At 38.1% G+C, this 27,829-nt stretch overlaps 1 protein-coding gene across 1 annotated transcript in view; it reads right to left on the bottom strand.

The window, feature by feature from the left end:
- Positions 1-9,657: 9,657 nt before the first annotated feature.
- GUCY1A2 (guanylate cyclase 1, soluble, alpha 2) overlaps positions 9,658-27,829 on the bottom strand; it is a 453,384-nt gene continuing 435,212 nt past the window's right edge. Inside the window, exon 8 of the mRNA XM_006887289.1 lies at positions 9,658-10,241. Coding sequence (XP_006887351.1) covers positions 10,034-10,241 — 208 coding nt within the window. The 3' untranslated portion in view covers positions 9,658-10,033. The remainder of the gene's footprint in view (positions 10,242-27,829) is intronic.

Raw genomic sequence — 27,829 nt, 5'->3', positions numbered from 1 at the left:
GGACACAAGGAAGTATATATCTCAGGATAAAGAGTCAGTGAAAGGGAGTAACATTTGATGTACTCTCTTCATTGGGAAGTAATTTTCAGGAAATTATTTCCTTTAAATAACAGGAGAGGGCTCTTTCCTATTTCAGATGTACAATATTATTTACATTGCAAGCCAAACAGACCATTTAGACCTACGTGACTGTAGTGATTTTCAGGAAATTATTTCCTTTAAATAACAGGAGAGGGCTCTTTCCTATTTCAGTCTTTAACACTGGCACCAAAATTCTACTTAAAAATGGGATTTTCCTAAATTAAAAGTTTGTAATGAGTAAAATTAGGAAGTTGTTGAAAAAATGACATCAAGACTTATTCAGAAAGCCTTTTAAATTCAGTGAAAACTAGCAACATATATATTGATAAAGACCCATGCTCCACTTGTCTGATGAAGGCCCTCAAAGCCAACAGCCAAACTATCTCCTTTACACTCATCCGCCATTGAGAGGGGGAGAGGACACATAATAAAATGTCATTTTAATATATCCTATATAAATAGAGGAGAAGAAAGACTAAAAGATAAAGAAGAAGGAATGAAAAGGAAAGAAATAAAGATGGAGATGAGGAAGCAAGAAAAGGCAGACAGAACGCAGAGAAAAGGGCACTGAAGCCACTGCTAAGGGTTATATGTCCATAAGGAACTTACTCCTCATGATAGCAACACTTAGAGCGCATTCACTTTACATCCATCCAAGCAAAGCCTTTCTCAGAAACAATACTAAAGTCCATCCACATTCAAGATATAGTCACATTGGATACTGAGATTCCTGCGTGGTTTTAATGTTGAGTTAGATCATGAACCACATACTAACTGAAAGCATACTGCCTAAATTTTTTCAAAAGAAAACAAATTCTACACTGTTGAGTATATACAATGTGGGAGGTTCCCCCCCCCCCGAAATTGAATCATTCTGATGAGCATTTCTCATTTCTTTATTTTATCAAAGTTTTGAAATGAGGAACATATTTGATATTTTATGAAATTTTGCTAACTATTAACATGGTGGGGATTTTTAAAAAGACTTTAAATCAGTTAGCCTTCCCATTTATTTTTTACTTTCTTCTAGGTTAATAGGATTGGACTATAATACATGGTTGTAATGCAGGCAATGGCTGCCTTTTCTGCCCCTCATCTTTCCTTAAAGGAGCTTCAGAGGTCATGTACCATCGAGTGGGAACCAACACCCAACTTGCCTTCCAGTGGGTTTTCAGAGGCATTTAAATCACAAGAGAGGAGACTGCCCATCTTTCTCCTGTGAGGAGCTGAAGGAGAGCTCCCTAAAAAAGCTATGGTGGCACTGAGAGTTAAATATTAGACTGGAAGCTGAAAAGTTGGCAGTTCAAACCCACCTGCTGTTTCTGAGCAGAAAGAAGACAATCCTCTCCCATTAGGATGAAAAGTCCTGAAAACCCAGTATGGGAGTGGGCTTGGGTTTCTCTCCCCCTCAGGGTGTCTCCTGCCTTGTCTTTGTTGTATTCCAACTGATTCCAGCTAAATGATTTCTGATGTGTTTATGAAAGGAGAGATATTCTACAGTCATCTCATCCCCTGCATTTTAGTAAGGGGATTATTTCAGATCAAAATAAGCAAACAAACCATCAAGCAATCTAAAGAATCAAACCAATGAAAAGTCACCATGAGCCAACGGATTTGATGAGGGTGGGGCTTGGTGACCTCTACAGGAGCAGATTGCCAAATCTCTCTCCTGCCCAGCTATTAGGTAGGTTCCGATTGCCAACCTTTGGTTTGCAGCCAAGGGATTAATCATCACACCACCAGAGGATTTAAGAATATAGCATAACACTCAAAATAATTTTAGCTATCTTTGAATATTCAGAATAATTATTTCCTACTCTGTGTGATTAAATTTCCCAACTAGGGAAAGATATAATTTCTAAAATGTCAGAACTAGAAAAAAGAAAGCACAAAACTATGGTGTATTGGCTCAGCTAGGCACATTATAAAAGGGAGAAAAAAAAAACATTGTTTTGTTTTAGAATCACTTGCACCGATAATCTGTTCTTTTGTGTTAATTGTAGCTACCTTTTCTGCAACAAGGCACGGCTTGGATCTGGCCACCTCTGTTCCCTCCATCCAGATGTTCTGACACTTTCATTTACCTTCTTCGTTGTTACCAAGCCTAGTTCTATCTGCCACTTTGGGAGAGTTTCTATTTATAGTTCTGTGAGCTGATAAGCCCACTTCCCTTAGCTATGCAGCAGCCGAGAGGTTGTCACTCTGTCTGCTAAGGAAATAGAAAATGGCTTGTGAAGGGCTTTTTCTTTTTAAAAATAAGAGTGACCAGCAGTCTAATAAAGCATTTGACTTTCACTAAAGCTGAGATGTCTATTATGGAAGTTGCCTTTCCTTAAGAGTTTCAACTAAAAAAAACAAAACCAAAAGAGTTTCTATATATTTCTAAAGAAAAATTACATTTTCTTGATCTTTCACATCCCAAACCCCTGCCCACACTCTGTGTATCTCTCTCTGGGTGTACCTTCTAGGGAGTCAAAATGGAAGGATGCCCTTTAAAAAGTGAGTGATATAAAAATATTTGCATTTTTCTTTTTAATTTTACCCCTATTTAGTCTTTTCTTGTCCTATTTATATTTAATAGACCACCAGGGGGTGGGAGGGAAGAGCTCCATATTTATTGGATTCTCTCCATTATCTTTAAATAATGAAAATGCTAGAGGAAAACTGAATAGTAAACTATTCATTTATTTTTAAAATATGTATCAAAAGAATCAGAATTAGTTATTTTCTCCTTAGTGTTTATTCTTCGTGGCTTTAAAGTAACAACCACCTGAAAGCAGTTACATATATTAAGAATAATTCCATGTGTGTTAGCTGGGAGGATAAAACTCAAAACTCACTGCCACTGAGTTAGCTGCAGCTCACAGAGCATGCTCCATGTGGATTCAAGGGCTGTCCATGAAATAAGAGGCGACTGCCCATCTTTATCCCATAGAGTCAATGATGGATTTGAACAGCCAGAATTAGTAGGATGAATTTAATACAATTTGACTGATTAAAATGAAGTGTTTTCTTTTTTTATTAATTGAAAGCATGACAATTAATGGCTAATTAGCCAGTAACAAACACATAAAAAAGACTTAAAAAATATCAGTGAACTTTGGATTCACTGTTCTACAGGATAATTTTCCAAAATATAGTTAGAAGAATGTGAACATCAGTTCTTGCATTGAGTAAACATCAGCTAAGGTACTAGCAAATCCACTCACAATTATTTTATTCAACTTTATGATTATAGGGGAGGTTATCTAGCTAGGCCATAATCTTATTTTGATATTTAGGATCTGATCCTAGGTTTGTATGATTTTGTGAAATAATTGTCTACTACATCAACACCGCTCAATGTATCATCAGATGAGGTGAGACTAGTTGCTTTGAACTGTTAAGACACAATTTCTAAGTTATGGAGGAGTTAAGTTTTACTATTAAAAGAGTATTACTGACTTGTCACATATGATTAGAAAAGTGTATTAACAAGTAAAGCTAACACTATGAATTATTCATTTTGAAATCTGCCAGGTTTAGCACTATCATCAAAATAATTGGGGAGGACAAGTTTGTTTTTAATGTGGCTTCATTATCATTTTCTTGTATTTATTAATTACACTACAGATTACTTTCATTCAATTGTTTTCTGAAGCCAAACACTATTATAATTAGTAAATTTTGGTCTAGCCCTGTTACACCTAGTAAATACTGATGTAGCCCTCATAGACAACAATGGTAATGAGGCCCTTTGCTGCTTCACATTTCCAATTCCAAGACCTTGTAAAACCTTACGCACCATTTGACTTTGGTGACTTGTCCCAAGACCCATCTAGATTTTTGCAAAACCCACTTTCTGAATCAACTTCTCTGATCAGTGATCTACATTAACTCTTTTAGCCAACCTTAGACACTGTTTACAATCATATACTAACAGACTTGAAGATGTGGACAACATTACATATAGATTACAAAAGTGTTGGTATGACTAGAAACTATATTACAGTAAGTATTCTAAAACTTGAAATAATATGACAGGAGCATAATAATTACTTTGTAGCATGTTTGCAAATGAACGGCTACTGAGTCATTTGCTCAGTTATTTTATATGAGTCATCAATTGCTGCTAAATTTACTAAAGTACAATGCTAGATATTGTTAAAAGTCCACGTTAGCTTTTATTATTGCTTTTGTGTCTCTGTTTCCCCAAAGGTTCTGTGAAGCGCACAGCAGTGCAAGTTCTATATGGCATCAACAACATGGCTTAAGTTATTGCTTGAAAGGTTGTGATAAGGTATTGCTAGGAAATGATCCTCAGAATAATGTACAAATCAATATGAGAAGTCCATAGTAAGACTAAGTATTAGTGATTTTTCCTAACATAAAACTCATAGCCTTCAGAAGTAAGACTCTCAGATTAGATTTACTTCTGTGTCTAAAAGTTCATGCCTCGGTGGTGGAAATCAGCAAATAATATATTATACTGCACAGCTCTGGCAGTAACTAAGAAGATGGTACTGCATTTAGTACGCCCAATAGCCCCATAGTGAGCAATAGTCATCCCTCATGCTTATCAGTGTTAGCTTCTATCTATAGTAAGTTTGAAGATTTAGGCTCAAAAGCGGACCAAAGTTTGAAGCCAAAGCTAAAATTAAAACATACAAAAGAAGCAATGATATGAAGCCCAGAGTATTAAATAGCTACAAATGAGATCATAATATAGCAGTATTTAAATAGCTGGGGATATTTATGCATTCTCCCATGGCTCTCCAATCTGGCTGTGTGTCAGAATTACCTATGTTTTAAATACAGAGCCCCAGGGATCATCTGAGACCTACAGAAGCCAAATATCTGAAGGTAATCTGGATTTTTAAAAGACCAGTATTTTGTAATGGCAAAGCTTCCTAGGTAATTCTTATGGAAAAAAAAAACAAAACAGCCAGATGCTTCTACATCTATCAGCTGAACCACTGAAGAGACAAACTATTGATTAGGGAGTGGAATCATAATGAGGCACTTGATTTGAAGTCATGGTCTGGTCACAACATGTTAAAATAAAAACATAAACTTTACTTCTTCACCACCTAGTCCTTCCTGAAAAAGTCACACTCCTTCTAATCATGTAACATCTACATTCGACACACACACAAACACACATGCTTATGTCCATGCACCAAAAATACTAACTATAAAACTGTAAGACTAGCCATGATTCTCCAGCAGTAATAAGGAAGAGAAGATAGAGGTGGAAAACAGAAAAGGTTCCGTTATTTGTGTCAAGTGTGAGGAAGGAATTTTGCACACTATCTCAATATACTGGGACAGGATTTTGTTGGCCTGTAGGTAATATCAGTGTCTGCTTTTTTATTCACCACCACGAGGATCTTGAAAACGCGTCCACAGCTAGGTCAAAATATACATTTGTCAAAAAGGTTTGTACAGTCATGTTAACACAATTTATGTGTACATTAAGTCAGTCAGTTGTGAATTCGGTATAATCATGTCAAGAGATGTCCATAGAAAACCCCTACATCATTCAGGCTAGAGTATATTCAACTTGAATAATTCAATCTTTCCTGCATTGTGTATCTCAGACTAGATCAAGTAAGGTATGCTTTCAGAAGCCTCTGAAATGACATGTTTTTTCATAGTTGAAACTGTAGACATTCTATGAAGATTGAGTCCTGGGTGTTTTGTTTCTAGGTATTGATGTCTGAAAGGCATCTAGTGCTCCGAGATTAGGGATAAATAAATTCAAAGGATTATTCAGTGAAATGACATGAGGTGCTAGAGTCAGATGCTATCCAAAAGGAAGAAGAGGGTGGAGGAGAGACAGCTGTGAGTGAAGCCTCAGCAGACCTGGGGGGTGCACGTGTTCAATTAGACGTGCAGTTTCTCCAATCTGTTTTAAGAAAGTATCAGCAGCTCTTTCTGGTCACACCAAATTCAGAGACATAGAGAATGGTGACAGATGGGTCCAACTTTGAGATGGTTTCTAATGACAACATGGGGTAAGACCAGGTCTGGAGTGGGCCCAGCGGTGCTCACAAACTTGCAGGAGTAGACAGGAGGTGGGAAATAGAATGATTAGAATAGCAGAAATTTACTCCTTTGTACTAATCATGTATAACACCTGTTGACAGCAAGGCAGGAAGCCCACGGGCCCTCATTCCATGTATTTAATGATTATAACCTCGCAATCTCTCTACACACAGATTCACATACACCATTTCTATCAGTAACAATGCAATTCTGGACAAAACAGAGTCTGAGTCTGGTGATTTTCCAGATTCTCTGTGGCTTTACCTTCTGTACCTATCAGTTTGATTTTTGCTTTATTGCTGGAACTCTTTGGAGGAATGTGTGAAAGGAAAAGCCTTACGGCACCTGCGAATGCCACTTAGGCTTTGGTGTGATGGTATTGTTTTAATTTCCCCCACCATGCAGAGGTTACACTTTCATAATGAAACACTGGCTTGTTCCAGGCACCCTCACCACTGGAAAAGAGGATGATGTGTGGAAATAGAAGCGGGAACATACATAGTGAATCTCACAGTCTACTCTCACGCTTCAGCTGGCCTTGCCTGTTTGAGCTATAGCAGGCCCAGCTCTTTGGACTTCATACACCATTAGGCACTAAAGGGAAACCCAGGGGCAAAGTTTAGACAGTCAGGTTACCTCTTAAATAGAAGCTCTTTCTTTCTCCCCTCCTCTACACCACACCCTACAGCGGGAGACCTAAGGAAATATGCTGCGGAGCATTAGGTCAACTCCTTTTCTTTTTCTTATGGCTGATGTTATCCGTCCACTGAAGCTCAAGCAGCAGAGACTGGGTGTCAGACTTTGAGTGCACACTAGGGGATTCTGATTTTGTCAGGTACTGGATCTGTGGGTAAACAATAACATTCTCTCTATCAAAACAATGTGGGTGCCAATGCGAAGCTTTCCTTGATGGCTACTGATCGAATTCAAATCTGCTGCTTGAAAGAATAAACCAGAGATCTGGGGCCACGAGACTGCATTAGTGTTAAATCTACTTTTCCTAATTTAATATCACCCAATTTCCACCAGGACATCCCTAAGGGACTCCTTTTCAACCTAACCCATTTGATTACATGGTGTTTGTAGTAGTTCAATATAAGGAAGAATACTGTATAGATAGCAGACAGCTGGAACTCCAATATTGCACCACATTCTTATGATCACCGTTCCTGATGGAGGATTCATGAACTGGACCTTGCAGGACAAGACACCAGAAAATGAAAACAGAAAGAAGGTTTACCACAGCTCCTAAGCTCTGTGACTGCAGCTAGAATGAAGAGACATTTTATTCAATCTCCTGCAAACACACATAGCAACAGTATAACTACAATAATCAACTGCACTGGGTGGACAAATGTCAACAGTTTAGATCGAGCCTCAGACATAGTCAAAGACAAGATTATGCAGCATGAAAACTGTAGTTTACAACCTGTCTGTGTTACATGATAGATTTCTGGCATATTCTTCAAAATAACATTCATCACAGTGTAAATGAGTACATCTTCTTTAAGTAAGATCATATACACTAATAACCAGTGTGGTTCTTCTGATGAATAGAGAGAACGCAGTATATACAGTTGTTCTCTAGGGCTTCCTTGCCAATCACTGGATAATTGAGTGACTTCCTGGATGGTTTGAGAAAACACAGTAAGAACAGACAGAATAACTGTATGTTTAGGACAGCTGCTTAGACAAGGCAGGGAAAAACCCTGAATGGTTCTTAAAAGCTCCTTATCACCAAAATATTCATTAATTTAATGCCATATAAATGATACTGGTAAGCTGCTCGGAATAAGGGTGAATACATTTAGTGCCCCATGTTTGAGAGAGCCCATTAGAACGTCAGCATAAGCGATGGGTTTCCTATTCTGTGTGAGGCCTGAGGTCTTCCTAGCCGGGTCTGTCCACACTGGCTGCCCAACCCGCCATGAACCTTTTGAAGCAGTGGGATAATCTCTCAGTTCCCTGAAGAGATTATTTTGTGAGTAATCACTCCTTTGGGTGGACCCAATCTTCAGACTACACAGTCTTCTCTCAATGCTGGGCTTCTAACCACTACATGGTAAAAACAGAAACACCACTGGGAAGAGGAGACATGGAGGAGTTCAGAGCGCTTAAGGGTCTGTGTCCGATCTTCTCCACATGGAGAATACTGCAGGGTGTTCTTAGGTGAAAGCCCTGGGTGAAAACAGAGCTCAGCAGTTACAGAAGTAATCACAATTATAGCAAATACTTGGCATACCTAGAAATGACTTCTAGCCACACACTTAAGAGTGCTTAAAAGTTTTGCTTAAGAAGCCTCATGAACTACACTGCAAATGAGTTCTACTCTTTAGCTGAGCATATTAAGACCAAATAACAATGTAGCCAAAATCCCTGACCAGGTAAGTAAGTATATTGCATGCAGTAGACATCAGCTATCCAAGAGCATGCCTACTGGAGTAAGGGAAGGGCCACTCCAAGGTTTCAAGGAAACAAATGTTCCCAGCTCATTAACCTCAAGAGGAATTTAGGCTTTATATTTGATACAAATGTGAAAACTCGGGACACACTGTGCTGCTCATTCCAGGATGAGTCTGAGATACTATTTCCATGCAGTCTTGACTGATGGGAACAGGGTTTCATTTGAGCAGAACATGCGATGAGATCCTATTCATGGTGACTGCTAGATCCTGAAGTTAAATCCACCTCAGTGTTCACGAGAATAATTCACTGAATTTAAAAGCTATCTCAGTCCAACTGCAGAAAATGACATTTTTCCCCCCTTAAATCTCAATGTCATAAAATACAGATTCTTCCTAGGTTTGTGTTATGCCGGAGGAAACAACATTCTAGGTAAAATACAGCCACATCTTTCTGATTGATGCCAGGATCATCCAGGAATCTGCTCCCCGAGTGGAAGTTATCTTAGAAGAACTAGGGAAAGGAGTGGACGAGTGGGTACTAACCCATCAGTTAATAGGATGCTGTCTGTCAAACACAATTGAGTATGTTGTATATATATTTATAAATTCTAAGTGGAAAAGTTCCAATGTAGTAAAGTATTTCATTTTAACAGATACAATGTTAGAAGACAGCAAAACAGATTTTTCCTTTATCTTGGTTATGGATATATTTGCTTCAAGGGAATTCCACTGCCCTGGATTCCAAGCTATACTAATTAAATCTAAACGATATATTGGCTAAGGAGACGTACAATGCATTCTCAACGTCGGAAATCCTTGGTTACGGGTATTCTCAATCTAAGCACTAATCTCTCTAAGTAAGTGAAACTATACTAGATTAATATGTCAGAGTTACATAGTATGCCAACTATACAACAGCAGATTCTGAAAAATCTCATAGTGTAAAATGTAATTTACCCAGAAGAAGACACATGTATAAAAAACAGGTACTGTCCCAATAACATTTTAAGGTAATAGTTCTTCCTGCAGGAACGTTTCCCACACTGCAATGATTTATGTATGAAATGTCTGTTCAGGGAAAAAAATTATATAAAATATTCCTTACCTACAAACTCACTAAATGTAGGAGCATACAACCAAACTAGGCTTCAAAAGTAGTACAAACATAGGGGGAAAGATAACTGTATGTGTAACAAACAAAGAAACATAGAATTTACTTATTAAGTGTTTTGAAAAGGGGCCCATGTTTATAAAATATATATATATATATATATAACCAAAAACACTCATATGAATGGACATACCTTATTTTCCCCTGCCCTCAAGTTTGTTTTTAACTATTAGCAGTCACCACCCACCTTTTTCTAGATTATTGCCTGGCATAACATGGAAATTTTGCTGCTGTTTGTTCTCAACAACAAAGCAGTGGAAGAGAAAGGCTCTCGCTCCACTCTCCTGTCGTGACCCAGGTCCTGGGCTTGTGCTTTTCAGAGGAAGGAGTCTTTGATCTGCAGCAGGTCTCAGAGGCTTGTCTCCCGGAGGAACATGGTGCCAATGTTGTAAGAAACCTTTTTGATCCTCGATGAAGACAGAGAGGGCTTTGGCGGCTTTGGACCAGTCCTTATCTCCAGGAAGTAGCAGATTCCTGGGATTTCCTTGGGAAAATTGTCTGGAAGCTCTTCACGAGACCGGGGAATGAAGGTGAAACTCTCTTCCCGTTTTAGAAGTCTAAGGAGAAAACAGAGAAAATGTGAATCAAATAGACATGGAAACACGAGGGAAAGGAGTGACATGTCAAAGGATGAAGAGTTAGGTTGACACACTTATTTCAATGCAGAAGTAAAAATACAAGGAAAAATTTCTCAGGAAAGATATCACCATGTTATAATAACAATGTTGTTGTTGTGTGATATCAAGTCTGAGCTGACCCATGGCTGACCTACAGCAGGTTTTCAGAGGCAGTTAATCGCATGGGAGGAGACGGCCTATCCTTCTCCCATGGAGCAGCTGGTGGATTTGGAACAGGTGCCTTTGGGATTGCAGCACAGTTTCTTACCGCTAAGTCACTGGAGCTCCTTTTTCATAAAAAAATTTAAAAAAAAAGTTAAGGTTATTTATTAAAAGTTGTTCCTTGCACTGCTTGAAAATATTTGTCCCAGTTTAATTATTTTTCCCCTAAATAGAACTATTGGGAACATATTTATTAAAATTATATTCTTCCCCACCCTCCAAGACAATGGCCATGGAAAGTGCATTATACAGGTTTTTATTCAAATATGCAAGTTTATTCTTTTGGTTTTTAAAGCCTTCTTCACATTCTGGAGCACTTGTTAATGTTTTGTAGACTTTCAATGAGCTCGGCCTGTAGGTCCCATGTGTCAAAAAATGAACTGAGCAAACAACAGTTGTGACTCTAGAGTGTACTGGGGAGCTGCTGGTTTCTAGCAAAGCATATTTTCACACTCACCAACTCTCACAGGTCCAAGTGTGTGATTTTTCTCTTCTGGTGGGCGCCTCTGAGTTAGTACTGACTGCGATGTGACAGAGCAAAACGACCCCAGGCTTTTCTTGGCTGTAGTTTTAATGGAAATGCATTAGCAGTTCTTTCTCCTATGGGCTCACTGCTTGAGTTCAAACTGCCAATCTTTTTAAAATTTATTTTTAAAAATTCTTGCAATTCATTATTTTTTTAAAAAATTTTACACTGGTTTACCTACAAAGTTGATATACATTACCCCTCACACCAGATGATTCCCACTTTCAAACTATGTGACCCTATGGTTACCTGCTTAGATCCTCATACATGGTTTATTAGTTGTCTATTTCTATGATAATGATCATATACAGTATTTGTCCTTATGGGACTAAGTTAGTTCACTTAACATAATAATCTCCACTCCCTCTCAAGTTAGGTAGTGATTTACAACAACACTGCTCCTGCGTGCTGTGTAGTATTCCATTATGTGAATGTACCAAAATTTCTCAATCCATTCAACTGTTGGGCTGTTGCCATGTTCTTGTGATGGTGAATAACGCTGCTATGGACATTGATGTACAAATCTCTATTTGTGCCTCAGTTATCATTTTCTCAGGTTGTATTCCAAGCAGTGGAATAGCTGGGACTATGGAATTTCTATGTTCAGCTTTCTGAAGAAATGCTAAACTGCCTTCCTGTTGATTCATGGCTGAGCACTTAATTGTGGTGCCACCAGAACTCCTTCTTCCTTCTGGTCACACTTGAGGAAAAATTATTCCAGAACACTAACAGTGGAGGAGACTATCTTCTTTACCCTGGTCTTGAAACCTATTATGATAGGGAGCTCTGGTGGTGGGGTCCAAAGCAAGACATACCACTAGCACAAAGGCCTTGCATCTCCAGCAGTTCAAATCCACCAGATTAGTAGAAAAATGAGTAGTCTCCTCCCATTAAGGAGTCAGCATTGATATAGGGATGGTGACTCTGAGTTTCATAAAAGGGTCATATCCAGAATGTGTCCCAAGAAGTCAATTTAAGCAAACAATTCCTTAAGATTGCTTGGTTTTGTCCCCTAGTCATTTGATCTGGATGGACAATTCTATGAATATGACAAGTACAGCAGGGCATCTAGGTGGTCTTTCTGCTGTTGTTTTAGGCACATCAGCTTGATGACCCCACAATATATTCAGTAATCATCAACACCACAATTCACAGGCAGAGGGATAGTGAGAAGGTGATACTACACTGTTGGGGTTAAATTCTTTCGTCTTCTTTAGTGGTTGTCCAAGTTTCATATTCATATGAAGTAACAGAAAATACCAGGTCAGGCACACTGGCACGCTTGCTCTCTAGTGATTTTTTAAATGCTACTCCATCTACATCAGCAAGGTGGAGGGCACCCAGAGGAACCAGCTTCCCCCCAGCCACAATCTGAGTATCTTCTAACCCAATGGCTCATCTTTGGGCACTGCATCAAACAATGTTGCACTGCTGTTCACAGGCTTTGGGATGACCTGAGTTTTCAAAGAAGGATGGCTGGTCAGTCCTGGTTCTTAAGTTTGTTATAGTGCAGAAACTCCACTGAAACCTGTCCATCATAGGTGACCTTGTTGGTATCATAATATGCACAACGCCTAGTCTCTCCCATTGTAAATCACAGTCTCAGAAACACAATGGAGAGTTGCTATGAATTGGAATCCACTCAACTGCAGTGAACTTAAGAGGGACCTCAGAGGGCACTTAAAGTTACACAGGATCACAAAGGCAGTATTATCACAAAGGATAAAACTGAGAAGGCAGGGAAGGAGAATATGGAGGGATATAAGGAAGCAAAAACCACAGTGAGAAGAGTGATAATACAATGTGGAGATTTTAATTATGTTTTAAAAAGCACAACTCCAATACATGCATAAGTGATTGATCAGAAAACATCAATCTGTTCTGTAAACTTTAACTCAAACCATTTGTAAACTATGACAGCCTTGGAAATGCTAGGGAGAACTGCCCCAAGTTGGCATCAATTTGATGGCAGTGAAGTCGGAATGATACATGAGAAGTCTTGGTGATGTGGTAAATGTTGGGTTGCAAAGCAAAGAGTTGGCTGTTTGAACTCAGGACCCTCTCTAGGGGAGAAAGATGATGCAATCTGCTCCTGTCACAATTTACAGCCTTGGAAACCAATGCATGCTTGCCATGTATCAGAACAGACTGAATGGCAAGGGTTAATAATATATTTAGTAGACCTAGTGGTGTAGTGGTTAAGTTATAATCTGCTAATCAAAACGTTGAGAGTTTGAGCCCCTAAGCTGCTCTGTGGGAGAAAAATGTGGCGTTCTGCTTCAGTTGCGACTTACAACCTTAACACTAACTGTGTCCTATAGGGTGACTGAGCCAGAACTGACCTAACACCTACAGTTTCATGCTCCATGGCACAGAAGACGAGAGCCACCTCTTCACTAGGAAGAGGAATTGCTTTTCAAACATTCTTAATGAATAAAATATTATTTGCAGACAACAGCTGGCAGTACTGAGAATTCACACAATATGAGCAGCCTATACTTTTAGGTACCACAGGATTGTACCACGTAGCTTTCTACAGCTTTAAAAACCCAGTTCAATTTGACTATTCCTTAAAAAAAAAAAGTCAATGACTATACGAAGGTAGAGTATACGAGAATGAAGCTAACTTAGTATTTGAAAAGTGTTTCAGTTGCCTTATTACATTTCATCCACGTAATATAACCCCATGCAGAAGCCAGAAAAGCTTATTACTGTGCCAATGTTATGAAGAGAGAAAGAGAGGCCAGGGCAAGTTTCAGTGATTTTCTGATGGTAGCAAAGATGAGACAGAGGTTGCTCTGAAATAGAAATTCAGATCTATTCCTTTTTTAATAGCTCAGCCATGTAACACAGATTATACCAAGATAGTATCCCATTACACAACAATTAAACTGTGATGTCAGAGGGACATGGGTGACAATTAGAAGTACTGTTTGCTTTCTTTTGCTTGAATAGGAATTTGTTTTAATTTTTTTTAAATATATAAGTAATTCTATAAAAAGTATATAAGTAATTTCAGAGATAAAATGCACACAGATTCAAATAATAGTTTAGCTTCTCAATGAATTCCACAATTATTTTGCTTAACTCAAATAGAGCAGTTAGAAATGTGTTATGTATGGGTGGCAACCAATGATGTTAGTCAAGCAACAAATGTTTGTTGAGTGTTTGTGACATGCTAAAATAGGCCTCTGGATGGAGGAAGTGGGATTCACAGTAGAAATTAATCTAATTTTTTTTTTAAAAATGTGTAGACACAAATCAGTAAAGAAGTATAGGATAAAACACATGACATTATCCAAAGAAGAAATTACTTTGGATTTAAGTACAAAAGTTAAGAAAAGTTTACTTCCACTAACTATAAAGAAGGAACCACAATCTCAATCATTTCTTCAAGGATCCTTAAAGGCCCAGAATCAACAACTAGAACTCCCCAAGAGCTACATTCCCTTTCCCATATCTTTTAAGGGACACAAATAATTTATTTCACAATCTGTTTGCCTCACCAAAGTCTTTACACTTTGCTGTAAATGATATTTCTGAAAATGAAGACTAAACCTGCATCCCAAGCATTGCAGCCAAGCCAGTTCTGACTCGTGGTAGTCCTAAGAGGTGGAATTGAACTGTGCCACGCTGTTTCTAAGGTTGTAAATCTTTACAGAAGCAGATTGCCACGTCTCTCCTGAAGAAATGATGCTGGGTTAGGGCTGCCAATCTGTCCATTAGTTGCCTACCATGTAACTACTGAACCGCCTTGGTTTACATGGATGAAATTATTTGTAAATGACTGGCAAAAGGTGACATTAAGCTATTTGCATGCATGCTATCAGTTTTTAATTATTCACTGTACTTTGACTGGGAGGAAACTCCATATATGAATTGAACTCTTGATATCTGAGGAGCTGAGGTGGTGCAGTCCACTGAGATCTGTGCTGATAACCTAAAGGTATTTTAAATAAGCGCCCTCTATCTTATGTTAAAAAATATTAATAATAATCACAGAGGAGAGTTTTTTTTTTAATAGCATATGATTCTTCTCCAAGTAAACAGTTTGGTATCTGTGAACAATACAGTTTTAAACCCCAACAATAAAGGTGAATGCATGTAACATGCATTAAACTCCAATGACCTTTGGAACTTAATGGTTTTACATTTCTGAACAGAAGAGTAAAACAGAGAGCTACCTTCTGGTAGGACAATTTGAATGGGAGGTGGGGGAGATGGTGGTGTCTGTGTATGAGGTCAAGGGACAAGTTTAACACAGCATGCCTGGGGATGGTACATTCATGGTGCTGAATAAATGATCAAATGTACACACAAGGATTAGCCATTTAAACATTGATCACCTCAGAAACCTCTAATCCCCCCTGAAATACTTTATTAAGTCCAAGTGCCTAAACTGGCTCAAAGATTCTGCCTAGAAATTTGTTTCCTCAGCAGTCAGGACTGATACGGAAGCTCAGCTTCCACGCGAATCTAAATTAATCCCCAGCAGGTTGATAGACAACCAAGGAGTTTCAACAACATGTTTAATAAGTATTTGGAAGCTACACAAATCCTAGCTTACCTGATTTTCATTCTTCTTCCTTTCAATAAAATTCTGTTAGTACCTAGGTCCATAAATAGAGTTTTAGGATGAAAAGTTTCTGCTGCTTTGGGTCAACAGAGGTGCCACAAGCATGCCATCTTGGTGGTTCACCAGGCTGCCCATTTTTTACTCATCCTGACTCAACAGACTCATCTATTGTGCATTCATTTTATTCTAGTTCCATTTAGTCTTCAAACTCTATCCTATATTCTCTCCTGAAAAATTATTGGGATTTATTCATACTAAGTTTAAAATGATCTAAGTGTAATTTACATTTTAAACACAAAACTCAAAATTTATATTTGTAAAAGAGTGGGATTAAGATGGTGATATTTCAAGCATCCTAATATAGAATTTGTCTTTTCTAAATTACACAAAGTTAAAAGAAATATGCAGAGTCACTGTACCAAAAAAATTGTTCAGCAGTCAACAATTTTAGGAAACAGCATATGATCAAGAACTGATGGTACTAGAAGAAAAAGTCCAAGACTGACTGAAGACATTGGGGGAAAAACCCCACAAGGCTCTAGGAATTGACAAAATAGCAGGTAAGATATTTCACCAAAAGATCCACTGCTCAAAGTACTTACTAAGCAAAGAAATAGACGGAATGGAGTCTAGGTGTGCATTGATCCCAAAGAAAGCTGATGCAACAGAGTGTAGAAATTATCAAGCAATAACATTAATATCACATCTAAATAAAACCTTGTTGTTGTGTACTGTCAAGTTGGAACCGACCGATAGCTGACCTTCTGGTGGGTTTTCAGAGGCAGTTAATCGCAAAGGAGGAGACTGCTCATTCTTGTCCTGCAGACCAGCTGGTGGCCTCAAACCATGTGCCGTTAGAATTGCAGCACAGCTTCTTGCCACTAGGATACCAGAGCTCAAATAAAACTTTGCTGAAGACAATTCAAGAACAGCTGTAGAAGTACACAGACAACAAATTGTCCAAATTTCAAGCCGGATTCAGAAAAAGATGGAAGGTGAGAGAGATACCATTGCTGATGTCAGATGGATTTTGGCTCAATGCAGAACACACAGGGGAAAAAAATGTTGACTTATATTGTATTAACTATGCAAAGGCATTCAACTGTGTGGATCATAAAACATTATAGTTAACATTGGGGAGAATATGAATTCTAGAACTTAATTGTGTTCATGAGGAATTTATCCACATCAAGAGAGCGTCACCTGAATGGGACAAGGGAATACTGACTGGCTTAAAATAAGAAAAAGTGTGTGTCGGGATAGTATTCTTTCTTTTTTTAAAATTTTTTTTTTAATTGTATTCTTTCAGTGTACTCATTCAATGTGTGTGCTGAACATATAATCCCAGAAGCTGGACTACAGAAAGAAGGATGTGATATCAGGATTGGGGTAAAACTCATTAACAATCTCCAATATTCACACGAACTACTAGCTTACTGAAAGCGAAGAGAATCTGAAACATTTACTGGTTAATATCAAGGACTACAGCCTTTAATATTGAGTACTGCTCAATAAAAGGAAAATAAACAAAAAATTTTCACTATTGGTCCAATGAGCAACATCACGATAAATGGAGAAAATATTTCCAGATGCCTTGTTTATTGTGTGCTTTAGATCCCTTCTGAAAAATCTGTGAGTGCTTAATGCTGTTACTGCATAAAATACTTATAATTGTATCTATTTTTTGTACTTTTCCTGAAATTCTTCTTGGTCACATGTTGGATTCTAGGAATTAATCTTATAGTTTCTCTCTCTCCCTCTCTCCCATATTCTTTCTATTTCTTAGCTGTTTTGCTTCTGACTGGTTTGATATTTAGAACAAAGTTCTCATTTGTACCTTTTCCAATAAGCCCTGGAACTTCAGCTTTCTTCTCTCGATTCTAAGCCGTACTAAATATGGACTTACAGTCCATTTTGCACTTTTTCATTGTTAAAACCTCCTCCATTTCTTGCATGTCTGTGTTGAAAGAGGATTATACCTTTTATACCTCTACTATAATAGCACTGTTTTAAAAAGATTCTCGATGAACTTAAGACTAGATGTTGTATTAGACGTGTTTATCAGAGCACTGCTACGTATGCACCTGAGTATCCTTTTGCTAAGACACAGATATTGTATTAGGCACCATGCCTTCCAGTGATGGAGGAAGGATGACAACTCTGAACAATAAAAATATAGAAGACGATGATTATTTGTGGGCTTCTAAAAATATTTTCTGAGTTTTTACTATTCACCTTTTTCTTTCCACCCAAGTGGGGGAAAGAAGAGACTCTGTTCTGGTCTGCCTTGTGCTTTGCTGGCCCAAAGTCTGATGAGGTTTGAAGACAGGTCCAACGGAACTTATTATTAAGTTGGTCAACCTAACCCCCCTTTACACTCAGTGATTCACTCACTAGAAATAATGCTCCTTTTCAAGGAAGGAAAGTAGGAATGGTGTCATTTTGAAACAAACGGAGAAAGGATCTTAGCAAATTGTCTTACATTTTAAGGTTGGAAAATGTTAATTCTCTGGTGACCTAGTGGCAAGAAGCTGTGCTGCAATCTCGAAAGCACGGGGTTCAAGGCCACCAGCTGCTCCACGGGAGAAGGATAAGCAATTTCCTTCCATGTGATTAACTGTCTCTGTAAACTCACTGGAGGTGGGTTGGTTCTGACTCAACATTAAAGAACAACAACAATAACAACAATGGACTTTTATGTTAATGTACAAGGGGTCAATGGGAATACAATTACCTAGGAGAAAGCAGAGCGCCTCAGTGGCACTTCTGTAATGGTCCAGCCTGTTTCTATTAGCCACACTGGGTGAAGTCACGAAGACACCCAGGCATATCATGGCTCCTAAACTGTGTGTGCACAGTGCTTTCTGGAGAGCATGAAAGAGCAAGGATTTTCCATATGAGTGGTAGTAACCTATTTCAGGGCTGTGAAACTCTAGGCCTTCAGAATGCTGAACAGTTAAAGATGACCCTATCTCACTGGCATCTCTGGACTGTGTCAATTTTGAGCATTTGCAGCCCAAAAATTTCACTTGCAGTGAAGAGCAAATAAGTAAGGAGTTCAAAGCATTCACTCAAAGTTTTACATGTCAACAGGCAGAACTGGGAAAAAAGCGACAATAAATGAAAGGTTAGCAACGATAACTATAATCAGTACTTGTAAATTAGATAATTGCCTCACATTTTTGTCATATCTCTGACTGAAATTCTTCCTTAAAGACAAGCCTGCCATTGTGCTGATCTTTCTATATAAGAGACAAGAAGGAGAGTGGAAAGAAGAAATATGAAAATTTATTTCTAATAATGAACAATCTTTAGCTGATCTGATTATTTAAAAATCAGGAATTTTCAAAAGATGTTCTGTTGTGTATTTTCTACATTCCTGAATCCATCAGAAGCATAGTTAAGTCAGACATATAGTAAGAAGAGCGTACTAACATGTCTTTCACAGAGTAGATGTGGGGCTCGTGACCACAGAGGACGGAGCAGAATTTCCTGCAAGGTTTCCAACACTCTAAACCTTCATGAAAGTAGACGATGCCATCTTTCATCCATGTAGGGGCAGGTGTATTTGAACCATCAACCTTTTGGTTTGTAGTTCAATGCTTAATTTACTGTGTCACAACATATAGAGTATAAATAAATTCCAATCTTAAAAAAGGCCAACCAAGCAGAGAAAATATATGGGAGCTGAGGAGTAAAGGGGTAACCTTCCTTCCTTTTCTTTGAGCTCAATGTACCTCTTCTAGTTATCACCTTTAATGATACTTTACAGCAAATATTCTTGTGCATCTCCCCAAACAACGCGTCTAATAAATGCTAATTTTTATAGTGAGAAACCATGGGAAGCTAGTAAAGGAATGGAGAAGGAGGAGTTAGGTAGGTGAACTCTGTCCATTTTGTCTCTCATTTTTAGGAGTCGCTCAAAGAGCCCTGGAGGTGCAGTCCTTCAAGCTCTTGACTGCTAAAGGTAGTGGTCTGTGCCCCGAAAGATGAGAGCCTAGCAAACTCTGTAAGAGAGTGCTACACTGTCCTTTACGATTGCTATGTGCCAGAAGAGAAGCTAGAGTACACAACAACACTTCCCTCTTCTCACTCCAAAATTAGATAGCAGCAAATTAGCTAATGGGATTGATTACATTATTCACGTTATCAGGTTCTCAATTTGCTTCTTGTAGGGGATGGTGGACATTTTGATCTACTTTGTTTTAAAGATTATTCACAGCTCTACCATTTAGTGCAGCCTAGTCTAGGCAAGAAGCTGCGCTGTAGTCCTGAAGGCACATGGTTCGAGGCCACCACCTGCTCCACAGGAGAAGGATGAGCAGTCTCATCTTGTGCAATCACCTACCTCTGAAAATGCAATCACCTGCCTCTGAAAACCTGCCAGAGGGGCAGCTATGGGTCGGTTCCAACGCTGTGGGACACCGCCACCACCACCACTTAGTGAGCACTCTGGTGGTGTCGTCCTGAGGGAGTTACACTGCTAATCCACAGGCGGTGCCTCTTTGGTGGTTAACAGTGATTCAGAGACTTGACAAATTCACTTAAAGTGGGTATTAAGTGTAAATGTATTATTTAAGGTACATCATACAATTACTATTTATAACACATGTAAATTTTGTTTGCATATTAAATTAGTTGATCGTACCCTTATAAACGGCTCAGGACCAGGAGGGGTTCAGAGCTGCTGTACATAGGGTCGCTATACATCGCAAGCGACCCAATGATATATAAAAACAATAACATACTATTGCAGATTTGGAAGCAGAAGTGGCATCCACTTCCTAAACAGCATGCCTCTAAAAACTCTGTGAACTTTGATAAATGTTGATAGTTGAAGAGGGGCTTCAAGCTTTTTGTTCATAGGGTCACTAAGAGTCATGCTCAACTCAAAGGTAATCAACAACCATCCCCCTTTATAGACAGGAGGTGTTGGCAATCATCAGATTGTTGCTGCTGGATGGCACCAAGCTGGCCTTCATTCATGGTGATCACTGGTACAACAGAACAAAACGTTGCTCAGTGTTGTGTAATTTTCATGATTGTTTCCATGTCTGAGTGCATTATCGTAGGATTTGTGCAGTGCTTTCCTATCCTGGGGGCTCATCTTCCAGTACTGTACCCAGTAACATCATGTTGTAACTTACAGAACTTGAACTGACTGATTTTTGGAAGTCTGGGAGCTCTGGAGACAAAGTGCACAGGGAGTTGTGATGCCAACTCAAAGGCAAAGACTCTTTGCAGGTTAACAGCCTCTGTTTCTTGGGAGAAAGAAAGCCAATCTCCTCTCATGTGATTTACAATCTTGGAAAATCTACTGGAGGTTCAGCTATGAGTTGGTTCTGACTCCATGGAAATAAGAGAAACAGAATTTTTGGAAGTAGATCACCAGACATTTGTTCTTAGTCCATTTTAAACTGAAAGCTCCACAGAAACTTAACTACTATGAACGATCCTGCTGTTATTTGAAATACTAGTGGTGTATCTTCATACAACATAGCAACATGCGAGCTTCTGCAGTACGACAAACTCTCAGGCTGGTGACAGTAAATCAGATAATTTTCTAATTTTAAACCTTAGAACAAGTTCATTAATATCTTAGCACTCGGTCTAAGCAGTAAAGAAACACCTGTTTTCCCACTCATATTGAGCTAGAAATGAGTCAGCAAATAGGGTTAACACAATACTGCTACATCAAATCTTAAGGCTGAGCACATACATCAAACCTATGCATATAAAGGAAAGGATTTCTAAATTGCCAACATATACTTTCACTCCATACATATGAAATAAGAAAAAAGACCTGACTGAAAGCAAAGAATATCAGAATTTCTACTTGTGCTTTATTGACCATGAAAAGGCATTTGACTCTGTGGATCATAACAAAGTATGGCTAACACTGAAAACAAGAATTCCAGAATATTTCATTTTGCTTGTGTAAACTCTTTATTTATACCAAAAGGCTGTCATGTGAAAAGAGAACGGGAATACATCATGGTTTTAGGACAGCTGTGTGTCAGGGCTCTATCTTCTCTTGGGTAAAATAGATATCTATTTAATCAGAATGTAGAACAAATTTGAGAATCTGGACTCTATGAAGAAAAATGTGGCATCAGGATTGGAGGAAAACTAATCAAAATTTTGTTATGTAGACAACACAACCTGGCTTGCTGGAAGTGAGGAGACCTTGATGTACTTGCTATAGAAGGTTAAACACTGCAGCCTTCAATATGGATTGCATCTTAACATCAAGAAAACAAAAGTCTATTTTGGTCAATGGACCAATAGGCAACATCATTATGGATGGAAAAAGGATAGAGACTGCCAATAACTTCACCTTACCTGGATCTACAATCAAATACCAGTAGTCAGGAGACATGTAAGTGCCACACTTAGTACCAGTGGTCAGAAGATCAGGAGATGTATTGCACTGGAAAAGTCTGCAGTCAAGGAACTCTCTCAATTATTGAGGAGTAATGATGTCAGTTTGAGGACTAGGGTGAACCTAATTCAGGCCAATGTTCTTTTCAGTTACTTACTAGGTATCTGAGAGATGAACAATGACTAAGGGTGACCGAAGAAGAATCGATGATGCCTTTGAGTTTTGGTGTTGGAGAAGAGTTTTGAATATCCCATGGACTGCCAAAGAACAAAAAGATATGCCCTGGAGAAAGGGCAGCCAGAGTGCTCCTTGGAAGCAAAGATGATGAAGCTTCATCTCACATTCTTTCAGCATCTAGCTAGGGGGAAGCTTTTCCTTGGAGAGCGACATCATGCTTGGGAAGGTGGAAGGATGACAAAAAAGAGGAAAACCCATGAAGAAGTGGGTTGACATGGTGACTACTGAAATGGTCTCGAAGTGTCAAAGACTGTGAGAATGACAAGGGATAGAACAATGTTCAGATTGGTTGTTCATAGGGTCACTGTGAGTCGTTTTCAACTTGACAGCATCTAACAACAACAAGAAAACCATAATTATGCAATATCTATTTAGATAGTAACTCATGAACTTTCCAAGCACTTTAAGCAATTAGACCTCTGAACCCAAACTCACTGTCACTGAGTCAGTTCCATCTTCTAACAATCTATCATTGGGATTCCAAGGGTATATATTGGAATGAATGGGAAGAGACTGACCATCTTTCTTCAATGAGGCCACTGGTGAATTCAAACAGCTGGCCTTTGAGTTAGCAGAATAATTTCATATCAGATATCTTATCAGGGCTCCTCTATTTAGATAGCGGTACAGAAGTAAGCTAATAGAGATATTTGTGCAGGTTTTACTATAAAGATAACAGCAACCTTATATGCTGATCCTCAAAGACTTCACACTGTGATCTTTAAGGGTGCTGGTAAGTACATGAATAACTGAGGTGAAATATTCTGAAGATCAAAAGCATGGATAAATTTTATATATAAAAAAAAGATGACATAGGACTCCCAACTCACAGAATGTTATTTATTAGGGAAAAGTTATTTTCTATAGTAGGGATACAAAGGGGGGGGGGAAGAAAAAGATAATGTATAAATAAGTAGAATAACTCATTTAATTTTGCTTGCTATGAATATTACTGTTACACACACACAAGAATAATTAATATTGTCTATAATTGGGTAATTAGAAATATAATTCTTAAAACATAGCTCCCATTCTCCTTTTGGGATAACTACTGTGTTTGCTAATAACTTTTCTTTTGGATGGTGTTTATTGTTTAGTTATTTCCAAAGAGAAGAGGCTCTAAAAAGGATCAATACAAACATTTAAAATGTTAACAGAAAGTGTAAGACCAAACCAATTATTTTTATTTTCCAGAAATATCAAGCTATTGATCCAATCTTGACTTAGATTTAAGAAAATTAGTTTCTGTGTAACTTCTGAAAGCTCTTTGGTATCATTTCACACATTAAATGTCAATAGGAAAAAGAGCAAATATTTATACCATAGTATTTCGCTCTTGTATAATAATTTCATTGATAAAAGGACAGGAATAGATTTTGGAGCTAGAGTTAATGACTGTTAACCTTAAAATACAAGCAAAAATAACCCAACACAACATTGAGTAGTTTCATCATTCTTCAACTGTTCTGTGTTTATTTCAATATATCAAAAGGATGCATTCCTCTAAATTGTCTCTAAAGTAACATGTTGTATGTTTTTGTTAGGTGCCATTAAATCAATTCGACTTATGACACCCCATGTATGTGGAGTAGATTTTCTCCACAGAAGATCAGAAGCAGACCAGCAGGCACCTCTTGAGGGATTCCAAGTGCCAACCTTTTGACTAACTTGTAGTTTTTACTGGTGTCAAGACAGCTATGTCTCACAGTGTTAGAGAAGCACATGAAATATTGCACGGATGGCCGAGAACAAATATATATTAGAATGTAGCCAGGGTACTCCTTAGAGGGAAGTATGGTGAAACTGCATATAGCTAGAAGGGACCAGTCCTTGAAAAAGAGTATCATCAATTTTGGCTAATAGTTGAGTTTTAACTGTTCCCACTGCTCAGGGACTCAAATGGTGCACATCAAATTCACTGTTATCCAGTTAATTCCAATTCACAGCAACTATGTAGGAAAGAAAAGAACTGCCTATATCATTTGTCGTTGTTGACTGTCTTTGAGTTGAGCACAACGCATAGCGACATTATGAACAAAAGGCCTGAAACCACTCTACAATTATTGGCATTCATCAAAGTTCATAGAGCTTCTGGAGGCAAGCTGTTTAGGAAGTGGATGCCACCGTTTACAACACTGTAAATTTCTATTGAAGCGTACTGCTTCATCTTTTTCACACAAAATGGCTAGTGAGCATACATTTTCAACTTCTTGGTTAGCAGGTGAATACTTTTACAATGCAAAGGCTCCTCAAATTGTGCATACCAAGCCTATATTCCCAATACTTTCCCTCCTCCATTCATAGACATTGTATTTGACACAGTCCTTCATTCACATTGTGTTTCATATGATTATTCCCATACTTTGTGCTTTATAAAATTAATCACCATTGATTTATGATCACTATTACCCTCTCTTTTTCAGATCCCACTGGATCTTTCCCAATTCCTTCATCACTTACATTCAATATTGTGTTGGAGCTACTAGCGAGGGCAATACAACAGGAGAAGGAAATAAAGGGCATACACATTGGCAAAGAGGTGGTAAAACTGCCATTATATGCAGACAAAATGAGAGTGTACATAGCAAACCCTAAGAAGACTGTTAGACCTAGTAGACCAATTCAGTGTAGAGGCAGGAGATAAGATAAATATACAAAACTCAGTAGAATTCCTCTATAGTAACTATGAAGGAAACTAAGGTAGCAGTATCATTTATAATAGCCAATCACAAATTGAGATATTTGGGACTAAACCTAACTAGAGACACATAAGATATTTATAAAGAAAATTACAAAATGCTACCACAAGAAACAATAAGAGACCTAAATAAATAAAAGATGTTCCTTGTTCATGGATAGACGATTCATAATAGTGAAAATGATAATCCTACCAAAAGCAATCTACATATTCAACCAAATTCAAATACAGATACCAAATTAGTTTTTCAAAGAGATAGAAAAGGCAGTAGGGGGCGGGGAGAGGGGTGCAACAATGAATGAATGGAATTCCAAAATCTCTGAAGATGTTCACTGAAATGAAAAATAAAGAGATTAAATAAAAATTAAAAAAAAAGAAAAGGCAGTAGGCAAGTTTATTTCAAAATGAAGGAGACCCAGAATGTATAAATCACTTCTGAAAAATAAAAAAGAAGTGAAAATGAAAAAAAGGAATGGGAGGCATAGCGCTCCCTTATCTCAAAACCTACTACACACCTATAATAACCAAAACAGAATGGTACTGGTACAATCCCAGGTACTTCTATGATACACTTTTTTGAAGTTCTCACATAAAATGTTCATTTCAGTGAAACAAAAGCCTGTTTAATTTAAAGGCCTCTTCTTGTCATAGCTGCACCACACACACTCATGTTTAGATACAGGGATTGGTAAACTGAAATGACTAGATCTACAGAGATGCCAAGTAAAACTTTTAAAAGTATTTATAAGTCTCTTCTTTGCCATCTCTTGCAAACTTTAAGAACAGCTAAGTACATACACTCCAAGGGAATTTAAACTGACCCTGGTAGGATAGGAAAACTGTTACCTGTGCTCTGATTCCAACTTGTTCTTTACTGCTCTCACCAACGTTTTCTTTTAACAGAAACCTCTTTTCAAGGAATACCACTCAGAGATTTTTGCTCCTTACTATTATATTTGCATTATTAATCTAATGCTGTTGTATGAAACAAGAGATTGTTGACAAGGATGGAAGGGGCCCTTGGGCCTTACAACACACATATGGTTAAAGCATTGCCTCCTACTTGGTGGCATCTAACCACTGTTTTTGTGTCAAGTGTGAGGATGGTTCAGGATAGAACAGGTTCAGATCTTTTGTTCATAGGGTTGCTATGAGTTGTGGTCAACTCAACACCCAACAACAAGAAGAACAATTATCTAATGACTCACTTTGGGCCCTGAATGAGAGTTCTGGCTCTATACCAAAGAAGTTTTGGCTTTGGATTCTGACCTACATAATTTATTAGCTGGGAGCTCTCTTTTTTGAAACAAAAGAAAAGTTTATACTGGCTCGCTTACAAAGTTCATATACACTGTGCTTCACACTATTATTCATTCACATTGTGTTTCATACAATCATTCCCACTCATTATGTTTTATAAAATTAATCATCACTGGACCATGCCCATCACTGCTCAGTCTTTTCAGGTCTCAGCTGGATCCTTCCCCTTTTCTTCCCCATCTCCCTCTATTCATCAAATTGCTCTTGCAGAATTATTTAATCTTTTTAGTCTCAGGCTCTTCTCATTTGAAAAATAAAGATGATAATAATATCCAGCAACAATGCACAGGCTTGCTGAAAGGATTAAAAAAGGTAATATGAATAAACTGCCTAGCTGGAACAAATAATAAATGACAGAGTAGAACTGCCCACCCCACAGAACATTCTAGGCTGTGTATCTTTATAGAAACAAGGAATGGCAACTTCCTCCAGATTCTGAACTGCTGACCTTTAGGTTAGCAGCTGTCCACTCAACTACTGTCCACCAGGGCTTCTAAACTTGTACAGGTATATCCCTTGGTCTTCAAAAGTTTGCTTTACATTTTTTTTCTTTTTTGAAAGACTTAATGAGTATTCATTTACTCTAACTGAAAGATAATTGAAGATGGTATTTGCTTTTATATTTTAAAAATAAAAGGTAAAAAGTAGACTAGCATTTAGTACCTTTTTCACAGAAAGCAGTAAATAGAAGCAACTTAGAATAGTGTCTGTCAACAATATATGTTAGTGATTTTTTTTTTGTTTTGTTTTCTGTTATTTAGTATGATTTGGCAAGTTATGTTTCTAGTCTAAGATCACTGAAAAAATTTTTCAATATAAATAAACGGTAATTGCTTCTTAAATTTACACCATCATTTCTGCTTATGAAAAGTTTTACAGGGATGCCCTACTTTCATATAATTGGAGAAATCTGTAACAGGAAAAATCAAATCCATTGCTCTCATCTATTTCTTGTAACTCACCTGTAGCATAGAGTGGAACTGTCTCAGGGTTTCCAAAGCTCTGACTCTTTATGGAAACAAAATGCTCTTTCTCCTACAGAGCAGCTGGTAGGTTCAAACCTACCTAAACTGCGTTTAGTTGTTGTTGTGGTGTACCATTAAGTCAGAATGGACCCGTAGCTGGCTCTCCGATGGGTTTTCAGAGGCAGTTAATTGTACAGGAGGAGACTGCCTATCCTCCCATGGAGCAGCTGCTGGGATTTGAACTGTGTGCCTTCAGGATAGCAGCACGCCTTCTTGTCACTAGAGCTCCTTGAACATTTGGGTAGCAGCTGGACTGCTTGGTTTACTGTGCCACCAGAACTCCTCAAACTTATACTGTTCTTGTCAGGTGTCAGCTGGTTGATTCATGGTGCCAAGTTCATCACTGTGTCAATCTATGTTGATAAGGGTCTTCCTTTTTTTTTTTTTCCTTCACTAACTTGAATTGTTTTTGGCTAAAAAACAGGCTGGTTTCAGAAGGGGTCGTGGCACTAGAGATATTGTAGCTGATGTTAGATGGATCTTGGCTGAAAGCAGGGAATACCAGAGGAATGTCTATCTGTGCTTCATTGACTATGCAAAGG

Source organism: Elephantulus edwardii, unplaced genomic scaffold (assembly GCF_000299155.1).
Source record: "Elephantulus edwardii isolate Elephantulus edwardi_28Jun2011 unplaced genomic scaffold, EleEdw1.0 scaffold00056, whole genome shotgun sequence".
Taxonomy (NCBI): domain Eukaryota; kingdom Metazoa; phylum Chordata; class Mammalia; order Macroscelidea; family Macroscelididae; genus Elephantulus; species Elephantulus edwardii.
The sequence above is the reverse complement of the archived record's forward strand: the minus strand, read 5'-3'. Positions and strand labels throughout refer to the sequence as shown.